The 19658-nt window shown below is 44.8% G+C and overlaps 1 protein-coding gene across 1 annotated transcript; it reads left to right on the forward strand.

Moving 5' to 3' along the window:
• Nucleotides 1–5234: 5234 nt before the first annotated feature.
• irs2b (insulin receptor substrate 2b) lies at nucleotides 5235–19388 on the forward strand. The gene is made up of 2 exons (XM_056389362.1): nucleotides 5235–9006; nucleotides 16902–19388. The coding sequence occupies exons 1-2, from the start codon at nucleotides 5646–5648 to the stop codon at nucleotides 16904–16906; spliced, it is 3366 nt and encodes a 1121-aa protein (XP_056245337.1). The 5' UTR covers nucleotides 5235–5645; the 3' UTR covers nucleotides 16907–19388.
• Nucleotides 19389–19658: the final 270 nt, after the last annotated feature.

Below are 19658 nucleotides of genomic sequence, written 5' to 3' on the forward strand. Positions count from 1 at the left end.
ATGAGTACTACTGCATTGTGCGTGAGTGTGTGTGTTGTATGAGTGTGTGAACTGGTTTGTGTGAGAGACAGAGAACAAGAGAACGACAGAATGTGTGGTTTTTGGAGGAGAGAAGAAGAATATAAGATCAGCGTGTCAGTTGAGTCACAGCAAAAATCAATGCATGCTTAAACTACACACGCACGCACGCACGCACGCGCGCGCGCGCACACACACACACACACACACACACACACACACACACAAGCAATGAATGGGTAACTTCCTACACAATCCTACACTCCTCCAGCTTTGTTTTGAATACTGCACATGCCACCTACATTCCTTTAATCTCCCTTCCACTTATCCATGTTTGGACTGTGTGAGTGCCTCTAAAGAAAACAACATCTACAAACTGATTTGTCATTTATGCTTCAATGAGCAAAAAACAAAAAGCAAGCTGGTATCTATCACCAGTCTCAGGTTTTTCAAGGAAAATGTCTCGACTCCTGTGATCTGCCTTTGATACTGAACAAAACAGCTGCTGTTTAAAAGTGGACCGTACATTTATTCTGTGTGAACAGAGACACACTTGAGTCATTTCTCTGCACTCTTTCTGTGACAGTCATGGGTTCCCCCCTGTTCTGACTGAGGCAGGGAGGGGGCTCATGTATCATTGTCATTTATATCAAACCATGTGACTCCAGATAACGGATAATTATGAGAAATGACTGATGATGGCATTATGGAGCCTGAATATAATATGCATTCATATCTGCTTAATCAAAGCTACAGAGAGCTAAAATTTCAGGTGGCTGGCTGTTGTTATATCTCTCTATGTGGCCTGGAGAGTAATTTGTTGGGGAAGACATGCTCATGAATAAATATGTTGTCCGTGCATGTCTTCAGCCTTGGTTTCTCTTCTGGCCACATAAGCATGCTACGGCTGTGTCTGACTGATATGTCTCCTGTCCCTTCTAATGAGCATATTAAATAAATATCTGTCTCAGTGACCTGTGAAATTAGAAAACCCAAGTCATTCTGAGTGACTGTACAACAGAGTCTCAAAAAGAGGTGATATTATGAGAAGATAAGCCAGGGATCAGCATCAACAGTGAAATGTTCACAGTACAGAAAGGTCTCGATAAAACGTCCAAGGTATAAAAAGTAAACGTCTCTGCAGCTCCACATTTCTTCAGCAAATGTGCAAAACCATCATTTCACAATGTAAGTGGGACATTGAATACAACCACTAGCCTATAATTGACTTCATGGTCCCATTCTACACAACCGACCTGCAGATTAATCAAAAATATATTAAGTCCATGCCAATGACTTGGTTAACTGAAGTAATCAAAACTGTAATCACTTGTGCTGTGGCTCAATACAGATGCGGGCAGTAATGTCCAATAACACAAGGATCTCCATCAGCACACGCTGCCTTTCCTCCGGGTCAGCCCGTCTATGATCAATCAGCACAAAAATTAACCAGGAGAGAAATTTCAATTTTGCCTCTGCTGTATTGATCAGGGGATCGAGTCAATTATGGGTGACAACACCAGTTTGAACAGAGCGATCTATATTGTATGTGCTCAAGAGCACAGAAAACAGCTTTCATTATCATTAACTGGTTACAATATCAGGTTTTAGAAATTACAGGGTTAGTAGAGAACAATGTTTTGATGTTCAAAGAAAAAGAATGAATTAAATAAGGCAAGCCTAAATGGCGACCCATGCTGCTTCCTCATATTAATGCAAAGAAAACCCTTAAATGTTTTCTATTATGTGCCTTTTAGTCTGACATTAAAACCCAATAGTATGTTGTTATTATTTCGAAATGAGGAAATGTTTTATATGTTAAAAGGGCTATATATAGATATACACTAATATCTATTCATTTTATTTGCTAAAATACATGCGTTGATAAAGCAATGTACAATATACTATCCTACATAGTGACATACTTATTTTTTGGGGTCAGTTATAACAACCCCAAAAATTTTAAAAATTAGTTACTCTCTGTTAGACACCTAAAACCAAACAATCCATAAAAACATATTTAGACTTATTTAGGATTTGGGAGGTGACATAAAAAGTGAGATGAAATATGAAAATCAATCCTATATATCCATGTTTTACAGTTAGAGTCTCTGTCATCTTTGTCTCTGTCATTTTCTCTAACAGACGTCAGAAATGTCATCAGTTCAAAAGCAAGTCTATAAACAATATCAAAAAATGACTAAGATGATGAAACAGTGTTGAGTATGTTTTTAGGCTGTTAAAGAGGTTTCCTGTTGTGTCCAGGATCCTCAACAGAACACTGAGGTCAAGTGATGACTAAGTTATCCAACACTGAACAAAGGTTAGCCTTTCCAATTCTGTCGCTGACACAACTGCTCTGACGAATACATAAAAATATCCCACTCCAGACACTAAATAACAAAAACATCAACGCACTGCCACAACAGTGTGAATCAGACACCCCAGGCTTCGGCTATAATCTGTTTTGTCTTTGACTAATGAGATGAGGCAGAAAATGGACGAGGAGTGTGTGCGATGTTTGGATGCCAACAATACATGTTTGTGCTGTTCATTTGATGGGGCCTTATGTGGCAGTGAGTGGAGTATGACTGAGCCCATAATCTTTGCCCCCCTCCCTCCCGCTTGTCCTTAATCTTATCTCATCAGATCAGCTTTTCTAATCTGCTTTATGAAAGCTTATGAAACTAATCGTTGCACACAGTGACAGTGCAGTGGGTGACTAAGACATTATGTGCTTGTGACTCAGCAAATGGGGCAGCCGAGGTTGTTTGTATTTGTAGGCCAGCCTGAGGAGCCTAAATGAGATTAGGTCCCCAAAGCTACAGGCTTCTGGTGAATTTAGACAATCTATTATACTTTGTTTGTTTAACCCGTCTTGATTGTTTTCTCACAATTTAAATTCTAGCATGAATATCCCTTGTACGAAGGAAAAAAATAGAGAGAGTGAGAAAGAGCTACCTGCTTTGACAGGATGCGCCCTTAAAGTCACACTCCTATCCATCTTTAAATAAATGAACCTATAAGGCCTAAAGGGTTCATAACAGGAGAGGATGAGAGGGCCCATTTAAAGTCTTGTAAATCAGGTTTGGCTGGTCCTTTAATTAACTTGTAAATTAATGCACCATGCTGTGTAAATTGCAGGGTGATAAATATTCATGTAGTTACCTAAGAAAAGGGCAAGGACATATCACAGACACAAACAGATTGGGTCTGCAAGCAGCACACTTTATGGGACATTCACCCACCTTATTGGTATTTTATAGACAGCTGATTTGCATTTCTCATGCTTCATGGGTTAGGCAAAAAGAAAGAGTCACTCCCTCTGCCCTTGCTTTCACTTCACACTACCCCCACTCAGTTTCTGTTTATCTTTCCAGTGTCAGGTCAAGCTATTATACAAGGCAGGTTGTCATGGACTTGAAATGCTTCCGACAGGGACAGTCCATTCACTGTTTATCAGAGGTTTAAGCAACAGTAGATACGGTAAATGTTACTTACTTAAAGCAACACGTTCACAATACAGTCAATCTGCGGTAGTTGTTTGTTATCAGAGGGTGTGAAAGTTCAGATCCAAGCCTGTGTCTGTCATGTAGGCTAGGAAACCTAATATAAACAGAGAGGGAACCCTCCTTATCCTACAGGGAGATATCCGAGCATGGCAGGTTTAGGCAGCAATATTTTCTACATCTATTTATATCAATATGCATTCATGGAACTTAAAGCAATAAGGCAGAGGTAAACACACAGCTCAAAACATGAAAAATATGCATCACAACAGGAAGGGATAATAAGAGGTTGTTGCTGGATTTGATTCTTCTTCTGTGGTGGCAGTAGTCAAATCATTGCCTCTGGTGGCATAATTGACCTGCAAAGGACATTGTTATTGACCCTGAAGACAGGGTGGTTTGGTGCTGAGCCAGCACTGTGGGATCTGAAGGAGGGTCTACAAGGTGGGGGGTGTTGGATGTGTGTGAATAAGGTGGGGGTAGTTTTCCCCATCATGGGACGTGTGACAGATAATGTACTTTGAGTGGCAATGGGAATGTAGATCCATCCACACTTAATTACAGATCATAACTATAGCCTAAGTGTGATTTCTATGGCTGTTTGCTGCGTCTACATTTGACCTACATCGCATAAAACAGCATACACACTGTAGCTACAGCCTCTGCTGAGCACAATGAGGTGAGCGAAGTCAAAGACAGGCGATTGGCTGTCGGCAGCACACTCTCATCACCGCCTCACTCGCAGTACCCATCTGGCTCCCGCATTTCATCATTACGCACATTACCAGCATTGACGCATCAAGATCAGGAGAATTTTTTTTTGCGTCATCACGATCACAACCATATATGGGTCATTCCTCTGTTTCTCTGACAGAGTGAGGTCTGTTTTTTTTTGTTTTTCTTCCCGTCGGTTAAGCTTTAAGCTACTGTAACTTTAAACATTTTGGACATACGTTATTATCTCTTTAAATCTGTCGCGCCGTCACACTCTGATTCTGTGTGTGAGCACAAATACTCAGATAAAGCAGCCGGAAACGGGCTAAAACTGAGCAGCTCGGCTGTGCTGGAAGCTCCAGGCAAACATGAATAAGGCAGGACCGCGTTATGCAATAAAGCACACAGCTCTATATCTGCTCTTCCCAAATTGTTGTGCATTTATCGTGAACACTTGTGCTTCTACTGAAGACTGGAGAAGAAGAAGGAAGAGGGGATAGAAAACCCCACTGAAACCGTGAATGTACACTGGTTGGGTGACGCAGAGGGAATATTAAATTCCTGTGACAAAGCTGCAGTCTCGACTGGCTGATGCTTGTTTACCAGTCCGCCAGAAAGACTGGAATGACTCCCTCTACAGTTGAAATACGTTGGAATACATTCAAGGGGATGTGGAAAACATCAGTGTGATAAGAATAAAACATTAGCTAACTGTAATTTGAAGTCAGTTAACTTCCCAATTACTCCATCACTCTGTGCATATGATTAGCCTGTATATTCAGGTCACTGTGCATTCTAGTGTTTTATAATCTATCTCAATCATCTCTTTAAATGACGCAGATGTGGGCTTTATAGGTCAGGGACATTTTGTTTGCAGGGCCTATACATATCCTGATAAAAAATCTTCTCAGTAGCCAAGTGTTGGATCATAGGACCACGGCTGCTATAAATAAAGCTACAGTGCTGACTGACTACGCTCAAATGAGTCGGAAGAGGGCAGAGTGATAGTAGGAGGGCCTTTTACTTCTCTCTCTCTCTCTCCTTTGAACTGAGCCATCTCACTCCAGCATTCATCCCGTTTCCACCAATAGGCCCAATGAGCTGACTGCGCACCGCCCACTATCGGTGTGTGTGTATTTTTTTCTCTCTCAACCCCCCACTCCCTCCCCTTCTCCTTTCCCTTCTATTTTTTAAACCAGAGCTGGATGTGTAGACCGTCACATGTTGTTTCACCCCCCTCAGTCCGGACACCAGGAGACATGTGTTATTTATTGCTCAGCTGTGGGAGAAGACGAACGAACTCGCAGCCGGCTCTGGAAATAGAGGATTAAAATAAAGCGCGGCGTCTATTCGGCAACTCGAGGAAAGGAAGCAGCATTGTGTCTGATCGCAGAGGACGCGAGAATGGCGAGTCCGCCAAACACGGGAGACCAGTCGTTAATACCCAGCAATACGAACGCGAGCAACGCTGTCAAGAAATGCGGATACCTAAAGAAGCAGAAACACGGACACAAGCGCTTTTTTGTTTTGAAAGAGCCGAGCGAAGGGTTCCCTGCGCGGCTGGAGTACTACGAGAGCGAGAAGAAATGGAAAAACAAATCGGCCGCGAAGAGAGTTATTCCCCTCGACTGCTGCCTCAATATCAACAAGAGAGCGGACGCAAAACACAAATATCTTATTGCTCTTTATACCAAGGACGAATATTTTGCCGTAGCGGCAGAAAACGAGCAGGAACAGGAGAGCTGGTACCGGGTGCTGACGGATTTAATGGCAGAGGGGAAAGTGTATGATGGCTCGGCGTCTAACTCAGCGTCCTCGCTGGTTGGCTTCGACGAGGCGAGCTACGGTGTAATAACGCCGGTTACCGCCGTCTACAAGGAGGTATGGCAAGTTAATCTGAAATCTAAAGGCCTGGGGCAGAGCAGAAATTTGACCGGGGTGTACAGACTGTGTCTCTCCAGCCGGACTATCAGCTTCGTCAAGTTGAACTCCGAGGTAGCCTCCGTCATCTTACAGCTGATGAATATCCGGAGGTGCGGCCACTCTGACAGCTTCTTTTTCATTGAGGTGGGTCGTTCTGCGGCCACGGGTCCCGGGGAGTTATGGATGCAGGCTGATGACTCTGTGGTGGCACAAAACATCCACGAAACTATCTTGGAGGCGATGAAAGCCATGAAGGAGCTGTCGGAATTCCGTCCGCGCAGCAAGAGCCAGTCGTCTGGGACAAACCCAATCTCTGTGCCCACACGGAGGCACCTGAACAATCTCCCCCCCAGCCAGACCGGGCTTCCCCGGCGGTCGCGCACTGACAGCATGGCTGCGACCTCTCCTGTGAGCAAATTTTCTTCCTGTCGAATACGCACGGCGAGCGAGGGCGATGGCAGCATGACACGCCCCATGTCAGTGACTGGGAGCCCGCTTAGCCCGGGGGTCCACAGGACCCTCCTGAGCAGATCTCACACCATCACAGCTCGCCCTTGTCGGACATTTGAATCCTCTTCCCTCCAGCACAGTAAGTCCATGTCTATGCCCCTGTCTCCCTCCCCACCCATGGCCACCCCTAGCCTAGTGAGTCTGTCCTCCTGCCCAGACAGCAGTGCCCCTCGCCCCTCCAGCTGCAGTGCCTCCTTCTCAGGCTCACCCAGTGATGCTGGTTTTATATCATGTGAGGAGTATGGCTCTAGTCCTGCAGATGCACGGGACCTCAGGCTGCCACTCACCCTCCGTAGCAACACTCCCGAGTCCCTCAAAGCTGACACCCCCCCCTCCCGGGACAGCAGTGAGCTTGAAGGCTACATGGTGATGGAGCGACAGAACCAGAATGGTTACCGTCGGTTACCGGACCTGGACAAGGCATATCGAAAGCGCACATACTCCCTCACCACTCCCCGCCAGCAAAGGCCCCCTCCCCAAGTATCTTCAGCCTCTCTGGATGAGTACACTCTTATGAGGGCAACGTACACCAGCGGAAGCCAGTCTTCTCGCAGGTGCCACACTGCCTCCCCTAAAGGGACCTATCCTGAGGATTACAGGGATGTCCAGATCGGATCTAACAGTGTCCAAGCTGACAGTGGTTATATGCCCATGATGCCAGGTGTGACACCTCAGACGCCAGGGTCTAAAGATGACCCCTACATGCCCATGAGCCCCATGTGTGTTTCTGCTCCAAAGCAGATCATCAACCCCCATTCGCACTCCTCTTCAGCAGGGCTGGCCCCACGCACAGACTCCCCCGGGAGTGTTTCTCTGGAGGAGAGTGGCTACATGCGCATGTGGTGCGGAACCAAGATGTCAGTGGAGAGCACAGATGGAAAGCTCACCAACGGAGAGTACCTGAATATGTCTCCTGTTGACCCTCTAGTGTCTCTCACACCCCCTGACTACATCCTTAGTCCCTCAGGAGGAGATCCCCACCCCCAACAACATCACAGACAGCCTTATTTTTATAGCTCTCTACCACGCTCACTTAAAGGCCCATTGCAGCGCAACGGGTCCACAGACACAGACCAGTATGTGGTGATGAGTTTACAGAGACAGCGGATAGAAGAAGAGTCCAACTATTGTCCTGTCTCTCCACGAGACTTGGTGGCCAGCAGCTCTCCGGTGACCTCCTCTGCCCCATCTCCTCTCAGACTGGCTCGGTTAGATGGAGGTCTGGTACACCGGAGTAGGGTGTGTCGGCCTACCCGCCTGGCTCTGGAATCCCTCAGAACGTTACCATGTATGAGCGAACACCCCCTTCCCGCAGAGCCACGCAGCCCAGGAGAGTACATCAACATAGACTTTAGTAGTGTTACCCTCGACCCACAGGCATCCACAGTGTCGGAGAGCTCTGAGTCTTCTGTGAGTTTAACATGTGGAAAGAGAGGATCCCTGCCACTCTCAGACTATGCTAATGTTGATGTCAGTTCTCCAGGTCAACTTGGCTCAACCCAAGCTAGGGTTTCCCCCACTGCAGGGTGCCTAAACCACACACCTGAAGTCTTGTCTTGTCCTCTGGCCAGCACCCAGCAAGGCATGCAGGAAGGCAAGGAGGAAGAAGGGGAAAAAAGCAAAGAGGGAAAGACAGAGGAGAGGGGGATGGTAGAGGAGTATCCTCACCAACAGCAGGTGAGCCTGACGTGTCAGCCTGCTCCAGTTAAGGATGACTACACTGAGATGACTTTCAGTCCTCTTGCCCCGCTCCCTGCTCTCTGCACCACTGATGCTGCTTCCCCCCCCACCAGCCCCACCGCATGTGTCCAGAGACTCAGCCTTGAAAGCAGCATTGTGGAAACGGTGCCCCATGTCCCAGAGCACTCTTTTCTCATGGGGGGTCCTTCGTTATCTGTCACTCTCGTGGATCCAAACAGGGGAGCCAAAGTGATCAAGGCGGATCCTCAAGGGCGCCGACGGCACAGTTCTGAGACTTTTTCCTCCACCACCACTGTCACACCCGTGTGTCCATCCTTTGCCCACGACACCAAACGGCACAGCTCCGCCTCTGTGGAGAATGTGTCCCGCACTGTTCGCAGCTCTGAGGGACCTGATGAGGACTATGGCAACAACAGCCCCATGTGCAGGGAGACGTCAGCTGGTTATCAGAATGGACTTAACTACATTGCCTTAAACTTGATGGAGGGAAACTTTGGAGGATGCCGGTTGGGGGGCTGTGATGGACTCTTGAGGTTCAAGCCCGCCTGTGGCTGCAAGGGTGGCATGAATGGTTTCAACACCAGCCCCTATGCCAGCCTGGGATTCAAGGAGACTGCTGCTGCTGTGAAAGGTGAGTGTTTTCCTACATGTCACACACACTCATTCATCCAGTCAGTGTTCATTCATGAAGGGAGTTTTGTCAGGGCTTGAGTACATGAGAGATCCGCCTCAGGGCCACTGTTTACTCTGCAGAGATAGGCTACTCATTGCAAAGCAGTAGTTCTGAGCACATTTTCATTCCAGAGCTGAGAATGATGATTATCTTTAAGAGAAGATGCTGAAAACGGCTTCATTGGTGTGTCTGCAGTAGAGCCTGTCTGTTTAAAACTGACTGTGGATTTAACCCACTGACTGCTAAATATCACACTCTCACATTTTTTAGTTTCTGTTCAAAGTAGAGGTACCGCCACCGACAAACAACAACCTACAGTGTTATTTAATCAAATGTAAAGTGTTCATTCTTTCTTTAAGAGTGGTGACATACAGATACACGTGCGTTAGAATAGCAATTTACGGTCTGCAAACACACGTTACAGGAGCCTTGGGAAGAGCCTGAGCATTGCCTCTGGGCTGTGATGGTTAGATTATACATATAAATTAGTCACTTACTCGTCACACCCATGACACATTGACAAATATCAAAGCTGCGTATGCTGGGAGGGACCTCTCTGCTTGGTCCTTGATGTGTTAGAAACTGCACAGATCTGTCAGAGCAGCAGCACCGGAACATGAGCGTGTTCCTGCCAAAAAATAAGAGCTTAAAATTCGACAATTGAGTAAAAGCAATGAAGTATGCAAAACAACAGAAATGTATCCATACATCTGTTTAGGGGGGAAACAAAAGCTATATCAATTCAGGAATCACTGGATTTAAATTCGATTTTATTTTACAACCATCTTATTTTTAAATAGTTTTATTTTGAAAATTATGGCCAGACTTATAGTTGTATTTTATTCTGGCTGGTTTGATGCTGCTCTTGTGTGTCTGTGTGAATGGTCTGCTCTAGTTTCCCTTCAATGATCCCTTTTTTAAGAAATGTATTAATACCACGTCAGTATCTTGGAAAACTGAGTCAGCGGCACATGCAGCACTGCACATGATGTGCGTGAATTAGCTGTGAAGTCCTTGTGACTAGCTGTCTAAATATTACCTTTCACCTCATTTATTCGCTGTTGCATCAGTGGCTTTTCATGCTTTTCTAAATGGAAGGGATTATTTACCGAGGTAGATGACCTGGCAGGGGCATGTCAGAAGTTGCTATTGTTTGAAAAGAAAACACACTGTGTCAGGATCATCGTGAGTCAGGAGTCAGTGTTCCTGATGGTGAAATAGAAGAGTTTAATTGCCGTTTGTGGTTTCACAACCAAGTTGTCCCTCTTTGTTTCTGTCTCTGTCGGCTCTCATGCTGTGAGCACAGCCAGTGTTAGGCTTGGTGGAAGTCATCGGGTTCCCCAGAAAAACAAGTGAGTCAGTTGTTTATCAGTTGTCAGGTACTGGGTTTCAGGACTGGAATGTGGGCAGTGTGCAAAGGTTGCTGGGAGAGGTGAATGCTCACTTGTTTTTCTAACCTGGTGGGATGGACTCAAAGGGGGGATGGGAGGATTCTCTTTTTTTTTTCTCACTGTGAGCAACTTCATAAAAACATGCCAATGAAACAGTTTTACACAGGAGCTGATGTTCACTGATGTTGTATGAACATGAAAAACCAGGCACTTACACATACATGTGCCCCTCACATCTATTACTGTGTTCATTGTGTCCTGTTACTTTTATGTCTCAGGACCCAAATATTGAATTTTGACCCTGAGTGGAGACATTGGTCCGAGGCGGCGAAAGCAGAGGCGGAGAAAAGAGGGAGGTGAAAGAACAATGGTGATGGGTGGATGGACGACTTTGTTTTGTTTTTCAAGTCCAACAAAATAGACAATTGAGCTTTTGGCTTTAGGCAGGGAGAGATTGAGGGGGAGGAGAGGAGGAGTAAGAAGGACAGAAAGAAAAGAAACACAGAGGGATAGAAATCAGTGTTGTTCCAGTAAGAGCTGATCTTTGCTGCTGTATCTGGGTTATATAAGACTGTCCCAACAAATTTCTTTGTACGTAATAGTGAACCACTCAACTCTGACATCAAAATATAAAACACTTCCCTTTTCGTGTGAGAGTGGGCACACCTGTTTTGTTTACTACAAAATGTCAGGCTTTACCACATTCTCTTGTTATCACTGAGGTAACTATAGTTTGTATACCCTGCAGTACGTCTGCTTGAAACAGGTACATTAGGGAAATAAATCACCTGCCCTCATTTGGCATTGCGGTGTGAGGTAGAGGGTGAGAGGGAGAGATGCTACTTCCCAGCTCGACAAACATGCAAATATGCAAGCATATCTTACCTGCGTGTTTATGCAGGGTTGGGAGGAGTGCCCGAGTCTGTTACTTGGGAGGTTTCACTGTTGTTGTTTGGGTTTTGGCCCTGACATTACATGCAGGGGAGAGGGGGAGGAGGGGGCTGTTTAGCTTTCAGTGCACGCTTTCTGGTCGACAATGTCAGTTTCTTGACCTTTGAACTAGTAGTGTGTGTGTGTGTGTGTGTGTGTGTGTGTGTGTGTGTGTGTGTGTGTGTGTGTGTGTGTGTGTGTGTGTGAGGCTTTGAGAGATATATCGCCATCAGGACATTTCCAGAAATACAGAAAAAGGGCATGTGTGTGTGTTTGTACTATTTTTTGCAACTTTTTTTACTCCCTTTCTTTGGCTGCTCTCATCTTAGCCCTCCTTTTAGAGTAAATATGTATTTATCATCCTCCTGTCATCTTCTTTTCCCACTTCTGCCCTCAGTTATCTAATGTTTCTCTCTTTGGCTAAAAAGATCCCTTGTGGGTGGGGGGTGGGGTGGGGCGTTGTAAAGGAGAAAACTTACTCACAGTCTCAATTTGTGGGCCCAGACTGCACCCCACCACCACCATCACCCAAACAGACACACACGCGCACATTTCCACTTTGTCTGTGTGTCTACATCTCCTGCATGCGTACATATACACAGCCATCAGCAGATGGCGGAGGCGTGGGGGGGTGGGTCAGGGGTTTTGCACCTGCCCCGCCAAGCAGTGCTCACTGGTTATCTGGCCCTTCAGAGGAGAGTGACAATTCGCTAATGACTGGCCACCATCTGCCACAACAACAACAGGGAGAAGGTGGGGGTGTGGCAAAGCAGTTTCAAGAAGCCATATTCAACCCCCTCCTCCTCCTCCTATGCCTCTCCTCCTCCCCCCGTTTCTCCTCTCCTTCTCTCCAGGCATTGGTTTCTGTTTTTCAGAAATCATGTGATTCAACCCCTCCTTCCCCCCCACCACCCCTTACACACTCTCCTTCACCACACCGGTGCATTGGAGCCTTGTGCTCTTCCTGTTGTTATCTGACCTCAGTGGAGTGTCTCTGATTGGCTTTTCACACCAGAGGCCATAGAGGATTGTCTAACGTTGCATTAAACAATTAAATAATCATATCTGATTAGAGCCACTAACAAGACTCTCACTCCTCTCACTGCTCGGTTTACCTCACACTGCCAAGCACAATAACAGACAGCCAGCTGCTTTGAACAATTGATTTGAAATATCTGAAGCTGCAATGATGAATCAATTTATCAGCAGCTATATTGGTAACTGATTTATCCTCTGAGTCATATTCCAAGCAAAAATGCCTAACTGTATAATTAGTTGCAGCCCTGGAAATGACTTTTGTTACGGTGTGTTCACGAGAAGATGGGAAAGTCTGACATCTGAGAATCAGGAACTAGCTGCTAAATTATAACCCTTTTAATGCTACGGGCAACTGTATTCACATGTTTGTCTTCCAGGTTTGATGTTTTTGGACAGCGTAGCTCATGAATGCAGTGAGATTGTGCACATACAGTCTCTGTCCTCACCTGTCCTGTATCACGTCCCCTACAGACAAACATATGCAGCACTCCTGGCTGTGTGAAACATAACTCTTTGAGCAAAGTAGGGCGGGGTGTTCCAGCACTAGATAAAAACAAAGTTAACCTAGCGTATCCTCAATTTAGCTTGGAGGTAAGAAGGATTACATTCACTTCAGGATTAGACATTGTTGAGTAGCTTGTTTTTCTAGAGGGAGAGGAAGACATAGAGCGTCTTTTGTGTGTGACATGAGTGCACATGCAATACAGTACTTATACATATATACACGCACACACACACACACACACACACACACACACACACACACCAAGTAAGTTACGTCTTGTGGTTATATGCTGATTCATTCATAAACAGACTAGCGCATCGTAAACTCTTCTCCAAGAAGTCTTTGGACCCCGTTGCTGTATAATACTTCTCCATAGCGGTTAGATTATATAGTTAAGCATAACATGAGGCACTGACTATGAGGAATGGAGTGGTGTAATATTGCATTGACTTGTCTTATGAAAAGTGAAATCTGAGCATGTTTTATAACCTGCTATAAAGCATTTGTCTGTTACCTATGATGCTTTTAGAGCTGTCTATCAAACAAAAAACAACACAAAAAAACAATATATTGAATATATCAACGGGAGCTTTGGGAAACTATGATTGTTTTTTTCACCATTTCTGACATTTTTTAGATCAAATGATTAACTAATTGTCGAATAAGACAAGATTTACAAACACAGGTAAGTTGGGGAATGTATTACCTGTGTTATCTGGAATATATGTAATAATGCGACAGCAGGATAACAACAAAGTTAGCAGTGGTTGTTGGTCAGACCGAGGTGTGGGAGATCAGAGGTGAAGAGTCAGTCAGTGTTTGATTGGTGGAGCACTGCTGTAGATCAGGGAGGAGCCGGTAGGGCAGGAATGTAAACAGAGCATATCTGAGCCTGCATATCTCTCTCTATCTGTAGGAGGAAACTGCTCCTGACATCAGTTTTGTTGTTTGCAGAAGCTCCATTTCCAGCATAAATATAATGACCAAAAAACAAAAAAAAAAAACAGTTGGTGATCCCCTTCCTTTCTTGCTGTTGCTGTTCAGAAATACAGTTGGAGCAGTTCCCCTACACGCCCATTAACTTTGCTGTGCAACAACATGAAACTACTCAAGCAGGCGATGCATCAACAGACATGGGCCCTTGTTTACACTGCCTGTGAAGCACTAGAGAGGAGGCTGCTAATGCATGCCTGCGTGTGTGTCCGAGCCGTGAATGGAGCAGGGCTAAATTTAGCCTGTGAGAACTAAATAAATAATGAACAGAGCCTGTGTGTGTGTGTGTGTGTGTGTGTGTGTGTGTGTGTGTGTGGGACAGGGGTTGTTGGTGGGATGGGTGGGTGTGGGTAGGAGCCATTGGGTTCATTCCCCTGCTGGACCTCTGTCCCTTTCTCTCAATACTAACCCCCCCGCCCACACCCCTCACCCCCTACCAAATTCTCCCCGCCCACCCACACTTTTCTCCGATCAGCATGTGTTTGAATAGCAGTGTGCGTGGCGAGTCCCCATACGCCATATTGTCCACTTGCACCATTGTTCATTCAATAATCATAATCTTTCCGAGTGCTTATGTTCGTGTCTACACCTGGTTGCTAATCTGAGCTGTTAGTGATTCAGCTCTCCTTCCCGGTAGATCTCTGTCATTCTCACCCAAGTGTCTGTCTCTACAGGCCACTGACTAGCCCAGCCCCTCCAGAAACACACACACACACACACACATTCAGATTGTTATGGACCATGGGTCCCATGACCTCACTGCATTCCCGTTCCTCTCTGTCAGGTTGATTCTGTTGCTGTGGTTTTTCCACCACTTCCCACCCCAGTGTTTCTATTTTCCTCTTGTCTTTGACATCCATGGCAATGAAGAGACAGAGCGCAGCCAGCCCAGGTGTCCACAGGAGTGAAATCCACTTTTTTAATTTTCAAATGAACTCTGTGGTTTTTGCATCCCTGGGCATCTGAGGAAATCTCTTCAATGTGTTTTTTTCCCCCTGTGATCATCAATAAGGGTTGTGTTTACAAAGCTTTATATTTGAGATTAACATCAAATTTTCATTTAGAGCGAGTATGTACAGGGCAAAGAGAGAGAACAGTGTGTTTATGGTGGGAGTAGCGGGGGGTGGGGGGGGGACTCTGAATGGAAGGTTTGTTTTAGAGAATGACGATCACATCCAGCTTTGTGAAAACAGCTCTTGTTCATGGCTGGGGAAGAGGGAGAGGAGACAGCGAATGAGGGAAGAAATGCAGCCGGGGTGTGTGTGTGTGTGTGTGTGTGTGTCTGTCTGTGTCTGTGTGTGTGTGTGTGTGTGTGTGTGTGGGACAGGGGTTGTTGGTGGGATGGGTGGGTGTGGGTAGGAGCCATTGGGTTCATTCCCCTGCTGGACCTCTGTCCCTTTCTCTCAATACTAACCCCCCCGCCCACACCCCTCACCCCCTACCAAATTCTCCCCGCCCACCCACACTTTTCTCCGATCAGCATGTGTTTGAATAGCAGTGTGCGTGGCGAGTCCCCATACGCCATATTGTCCACTTGCACCATTGTTCATTCAATAATCATAATCTTTCCGAGTGCTTATGTTCGTGTCTACACCTGGTTGCTAATCTGAGCTGTTAGTGATTCAGCTCTCCTTCCCGGTAGATCTCTGTCATTCTCACCCAAGTGTCTGTCTCTACAGGCCACTGACTAGCCCAGCCCCTCCAGAAACACACACACACACACACACATTCAGATTGTTATGGACCATGGGTCCCATGACCTCACTGCATTCCCGTTCCTCTCTGTCAGGTTGATTCTGTTGCTGTGGTTTTTCCACCACTTCCCACCCCAGTGTTTCTATTTTCCTCTTGTCTTTGACATCCATGGCAATGAAGAGACAGAGCGCAGCCAGCCCAGGTGTCCACAGGAGTGAAATCCACTTTTTTAATTTTCAAATGAACTCTGTGGTTTTTGCATCCCTGGGCATCTGAGGAAATCTCTTCAATGTGTTTTTTTCCCCCTGTGATCATCAATAAGGGTTGTGTTTACAAAGCTTTATATTTGAGATTAACATCAAATTTTCATTTAGAGCGAGTATGTACAGGGCAAAGAGAGAGAACAGTGTGTTTATGGTGGGAGTAGCGGGGGGTGGGGGGGGGACTCTGAATGGAAGGTTTGTTTTAGAGAATGACGATCACATCCAGCTTTGTGAAAACAGCTCTTGTTCATGGCTGGGGAAGAGGGAGAGGAGACAGCGAATGAGGGAAGAAATGCAGCCGGGGTGTGTGTGTGTGTGTGTGTGTGTCTGTCTGTGTCTGTGTGTGTGTGTGTGTGTGTGTGTGTGTGTGTTGACCAAGACTTCCGCTCCCATTTGATAGCTCTGCATGCAAATGAAACCTCTCGAACAAGTACACAGGGGCAAGGGTCAGTGCAGCTTTCCACTGGGAGAAAAGTGACACTCTGAAGACTCTGAGTTTATAGCATGTGAAAATACACAGCTTTGCTGTGTGTGGGAGTAAATCTTTGTTTATTTGACTTCAGTAGGTATGCATTCAACAATACATACCTGTGTGTGTTTGTGTGTGGGAGTGTTGTTTGTCTCCTTTGCTGTTCTTGGTGGCTGCCCTGTGTCAGCTGCACAATGCTAAATGCCAGTCTGTTTTTCCCCTGCCGTGAAAGCACTTGCCACTTCAGTGTCTACCAGCTGAGGAACACACACACACACACACACACACACACACACACACACACACACACTCTCTAAGGCAGTTCAGTGGAAGAGCACTTATTCCTTACTTGGTAACAGAGTGAGGGTATACGTTTGACCTCTTCCTCCCTTCTATTGCGTTGTCCATTGTGATGAATCACATATCCTGTATGTACACACACTTAAATTAAGTTTCTGTAGGGAGTATTGACTGGGAAATCTCATTCTGTTACATGCAGGTTCACGTCTGTAATCGCATGACAAGAAACTCACTTGTGTTTTTTTTTCTTCTTCTTGTTCTTCTTTCAGAATGAAGGCTGAGCCCCCCCCCCCCCCCCCCCGCCCCCCACACACACCCCGCCCCCCCACCTCCCTCCTTTTCCTGTGAACGTAGGATTTCGCTGCAGCCAAGTGACGAGGTCGCCACAGTGACAGTTGGACCATGAGCTGCAGCCAATGTCCTTTGACCTCTCTGCTGCCTTCAAGGGTCACTGGGACAGCCATCACCATGGAAACACGGACACTTGACCCTTCCCCCAAATCTTCCCTCTGCTTTTCTCGGCACCAAAACATTCAGGCGCCATCGCTGCTGTAGTACTAGATTACTTAAAAAAAAAAAAATAACAAGAACTTAAATGGACTTTTAACTCTAATTATAGATAGGTAACTATTTATCTATTTATCTCTGTACGTAGGCCTGCAAAATTATTCTGCAGTATATTGTTATGTTAATTATTGTTGCTATTACCATTCATACACTTTCAACTGGCTTTCTTTTGGCTTCAGCCAAACGTTGCCAGAAACTCTCACCTGAAAATCTGTGAGCCAAACCTGGAGAGCAAGTGTGCGCACACATATACGCAAAAAAACAACCTTACATGCATACAGATTACATGTATTTATTTATTTATCATGTCTGTATGCAGTAAATGAAATGTGTGTGTACATTTTTATACAGATTGTACTGCAAAAAGAGGTGGCATTTATGAACATATTTAAAAAATCAAAGTTAACATTTGCTTAAAAAAAAAAACCCTACCTCAGCAAAAACCAGGTTGGTACCAATTCACACAGTAGAAATATATATAAAATATTTATTTTCAGAGGTGAATGTTTTTTAAGAATCACCAATCCAAAGCCTTACTCTAACCATCAGCCCCCATCTGATGGACCTTTTTAGTTTGGACCTATAAACACGCAGTATATCAAAGATTTAACCGATCATCTTAGAGACTGAATGTGCATCAGAGCCGAATGAGAGACAGCCTCTCTGAGATTAAGTTCCTTCTCTCCCCACTTACATTTATGACAAGATTATGTATTAAAAATCCAGAGTAATATATTTATTAATACGTCTGAGATGGAGGATTCATACACACTAAATGAATACTTAGACGACCTTAGAGGAATACTTGACATTGCATTGCATCACACATGCATGCAGGTGTCATACATCCAAACAATGCAGAATGAACAAGGTCCACCTGGACCTGACCACCAGATCTGTGGCCTGTCTGAGCCCAAGTCTCAGCACCTTCATACACTTTACCAACTCATCCACTGTTCACCTGTGACATCCTGCACACCCACACAGCCCGCAGGAAGCTATGACGTGTCGAGACGAGGGATGGGAACATGAATGTTTGAAGTTATTTATACAGAGTAACTGGACAGCCCAGTATCTTACATTTTCTCACCTGATGCCTCATTGTGGAGGTCTGTCACACCGCACCAGGCAGCACTGAACAATGTGGCGAACGCAGGACGCAGTCTGTCTGGCTGTTTTTCAACGAGCCGCTCGATAGCTTGAATTCACGGCCTCCACTGCATGGTCTTGCACTTACAAACTTTCTAGATTGTAACACAAGACACGTTGAATGTAGTACATGCTGTGTTCCGAGCTCGGGAACACACACAACCCAACAAACACCACAACAACTGCAACAACAATAATGAAACATGCAGAGGTACTGAATGGAGACTATAACAGATACAAGCTGAATAAAAGAGACAAACCAGGGGAAGTATCTTATTATTTATATGAATTCACTGGTACTTAACCTTTGCCTATATACTGTAAATAGTGCGACGTTACAGAGAATTACATCCAAGTGAACGCTGCAAAACTTTGAGAGATGTTAAGTTAAATAACTTCTGTTGTTTGTACTGTACATAGTATGTGTTTGAGTGAAATTTCTGATACAACAAAAGCACTAATTAAGTTATGCTAACTGGTATGGTTTGGCTTTGATTTTTTTTTTTTTTTTTTTTTAACTGTCATGGGATAGTCTTGTGAAATTGATGCCACTATGAGGACATTTTTTAATGCTGTAATTCTGAAAAAGATTTTAAAGAGAAATCATTATTACTTGACATAGTTAATTCTTGTTACTAAGGTACAACACAAATGGCATATATGCAATATTTACACTTTTGAAAATTAGTTTACAAAGATGTACCAAATGTATAAATACTGTTAATAATGTTTGTTAAACCTTAAAATCAGATTTTTGCTGTTTGTACTTTTTTTTTTTCCTTCAAATTTGAAATGGAAACTTTTTTCTGTTTGTTTTGAGCAGTGTTTTGCATTTGGATAATGTTATAAGTTTTTATTCAGCATCTAAAAAGGTTACGATATGGGCCCTGGCTTATCTTGCTGTGTCTTTCATTGTAAATAATTCATATCTTGCATATTGTGATGCTACTAAGAGATGATAATTTAAACTTAGTTCATTGCTTTAGGTTGTATTGATTCTTTATAGACACATGCAATAAATAATGATGTTATTTAAGAGAGCCATTCGCCTCTGTTTCGATTCTCCTCCCTCTCTCCTCCCCGTCACATCACAAACAAGCCCTGGCTTTTCATCTCTGAATGGGCCCTCGGTCGAGCAGATGTTTCGATTCAGATTCCTCCCTCTTTCATTAAGAAAACCCTCATTAGGAATGAGGGAAGGAAAGAGAGGACATATCTTGATTCTTTCATTTCCCTTATCCCTCTTTGTTTTCTCCTGAGTATTTTGAAAGCCTGGCTCCCTATTGAGTAAGCACGCACCAAAAATTGGG

Source organism: Seriola aureovittata, chromosome 11 (assembly GCF_021018895.1).
Source record: "Seriola aureovittata isolate HTS-2021-v1 ecotype China chromosome 11, ASM2101889v1, whole genome shotgun sequence".
Lineage (NCBI taxonomy): Eukaryota > Metazoa > Chordata > Actinopteri > Carangiformes > Carangidae > Seriola > Seriola aureovittata.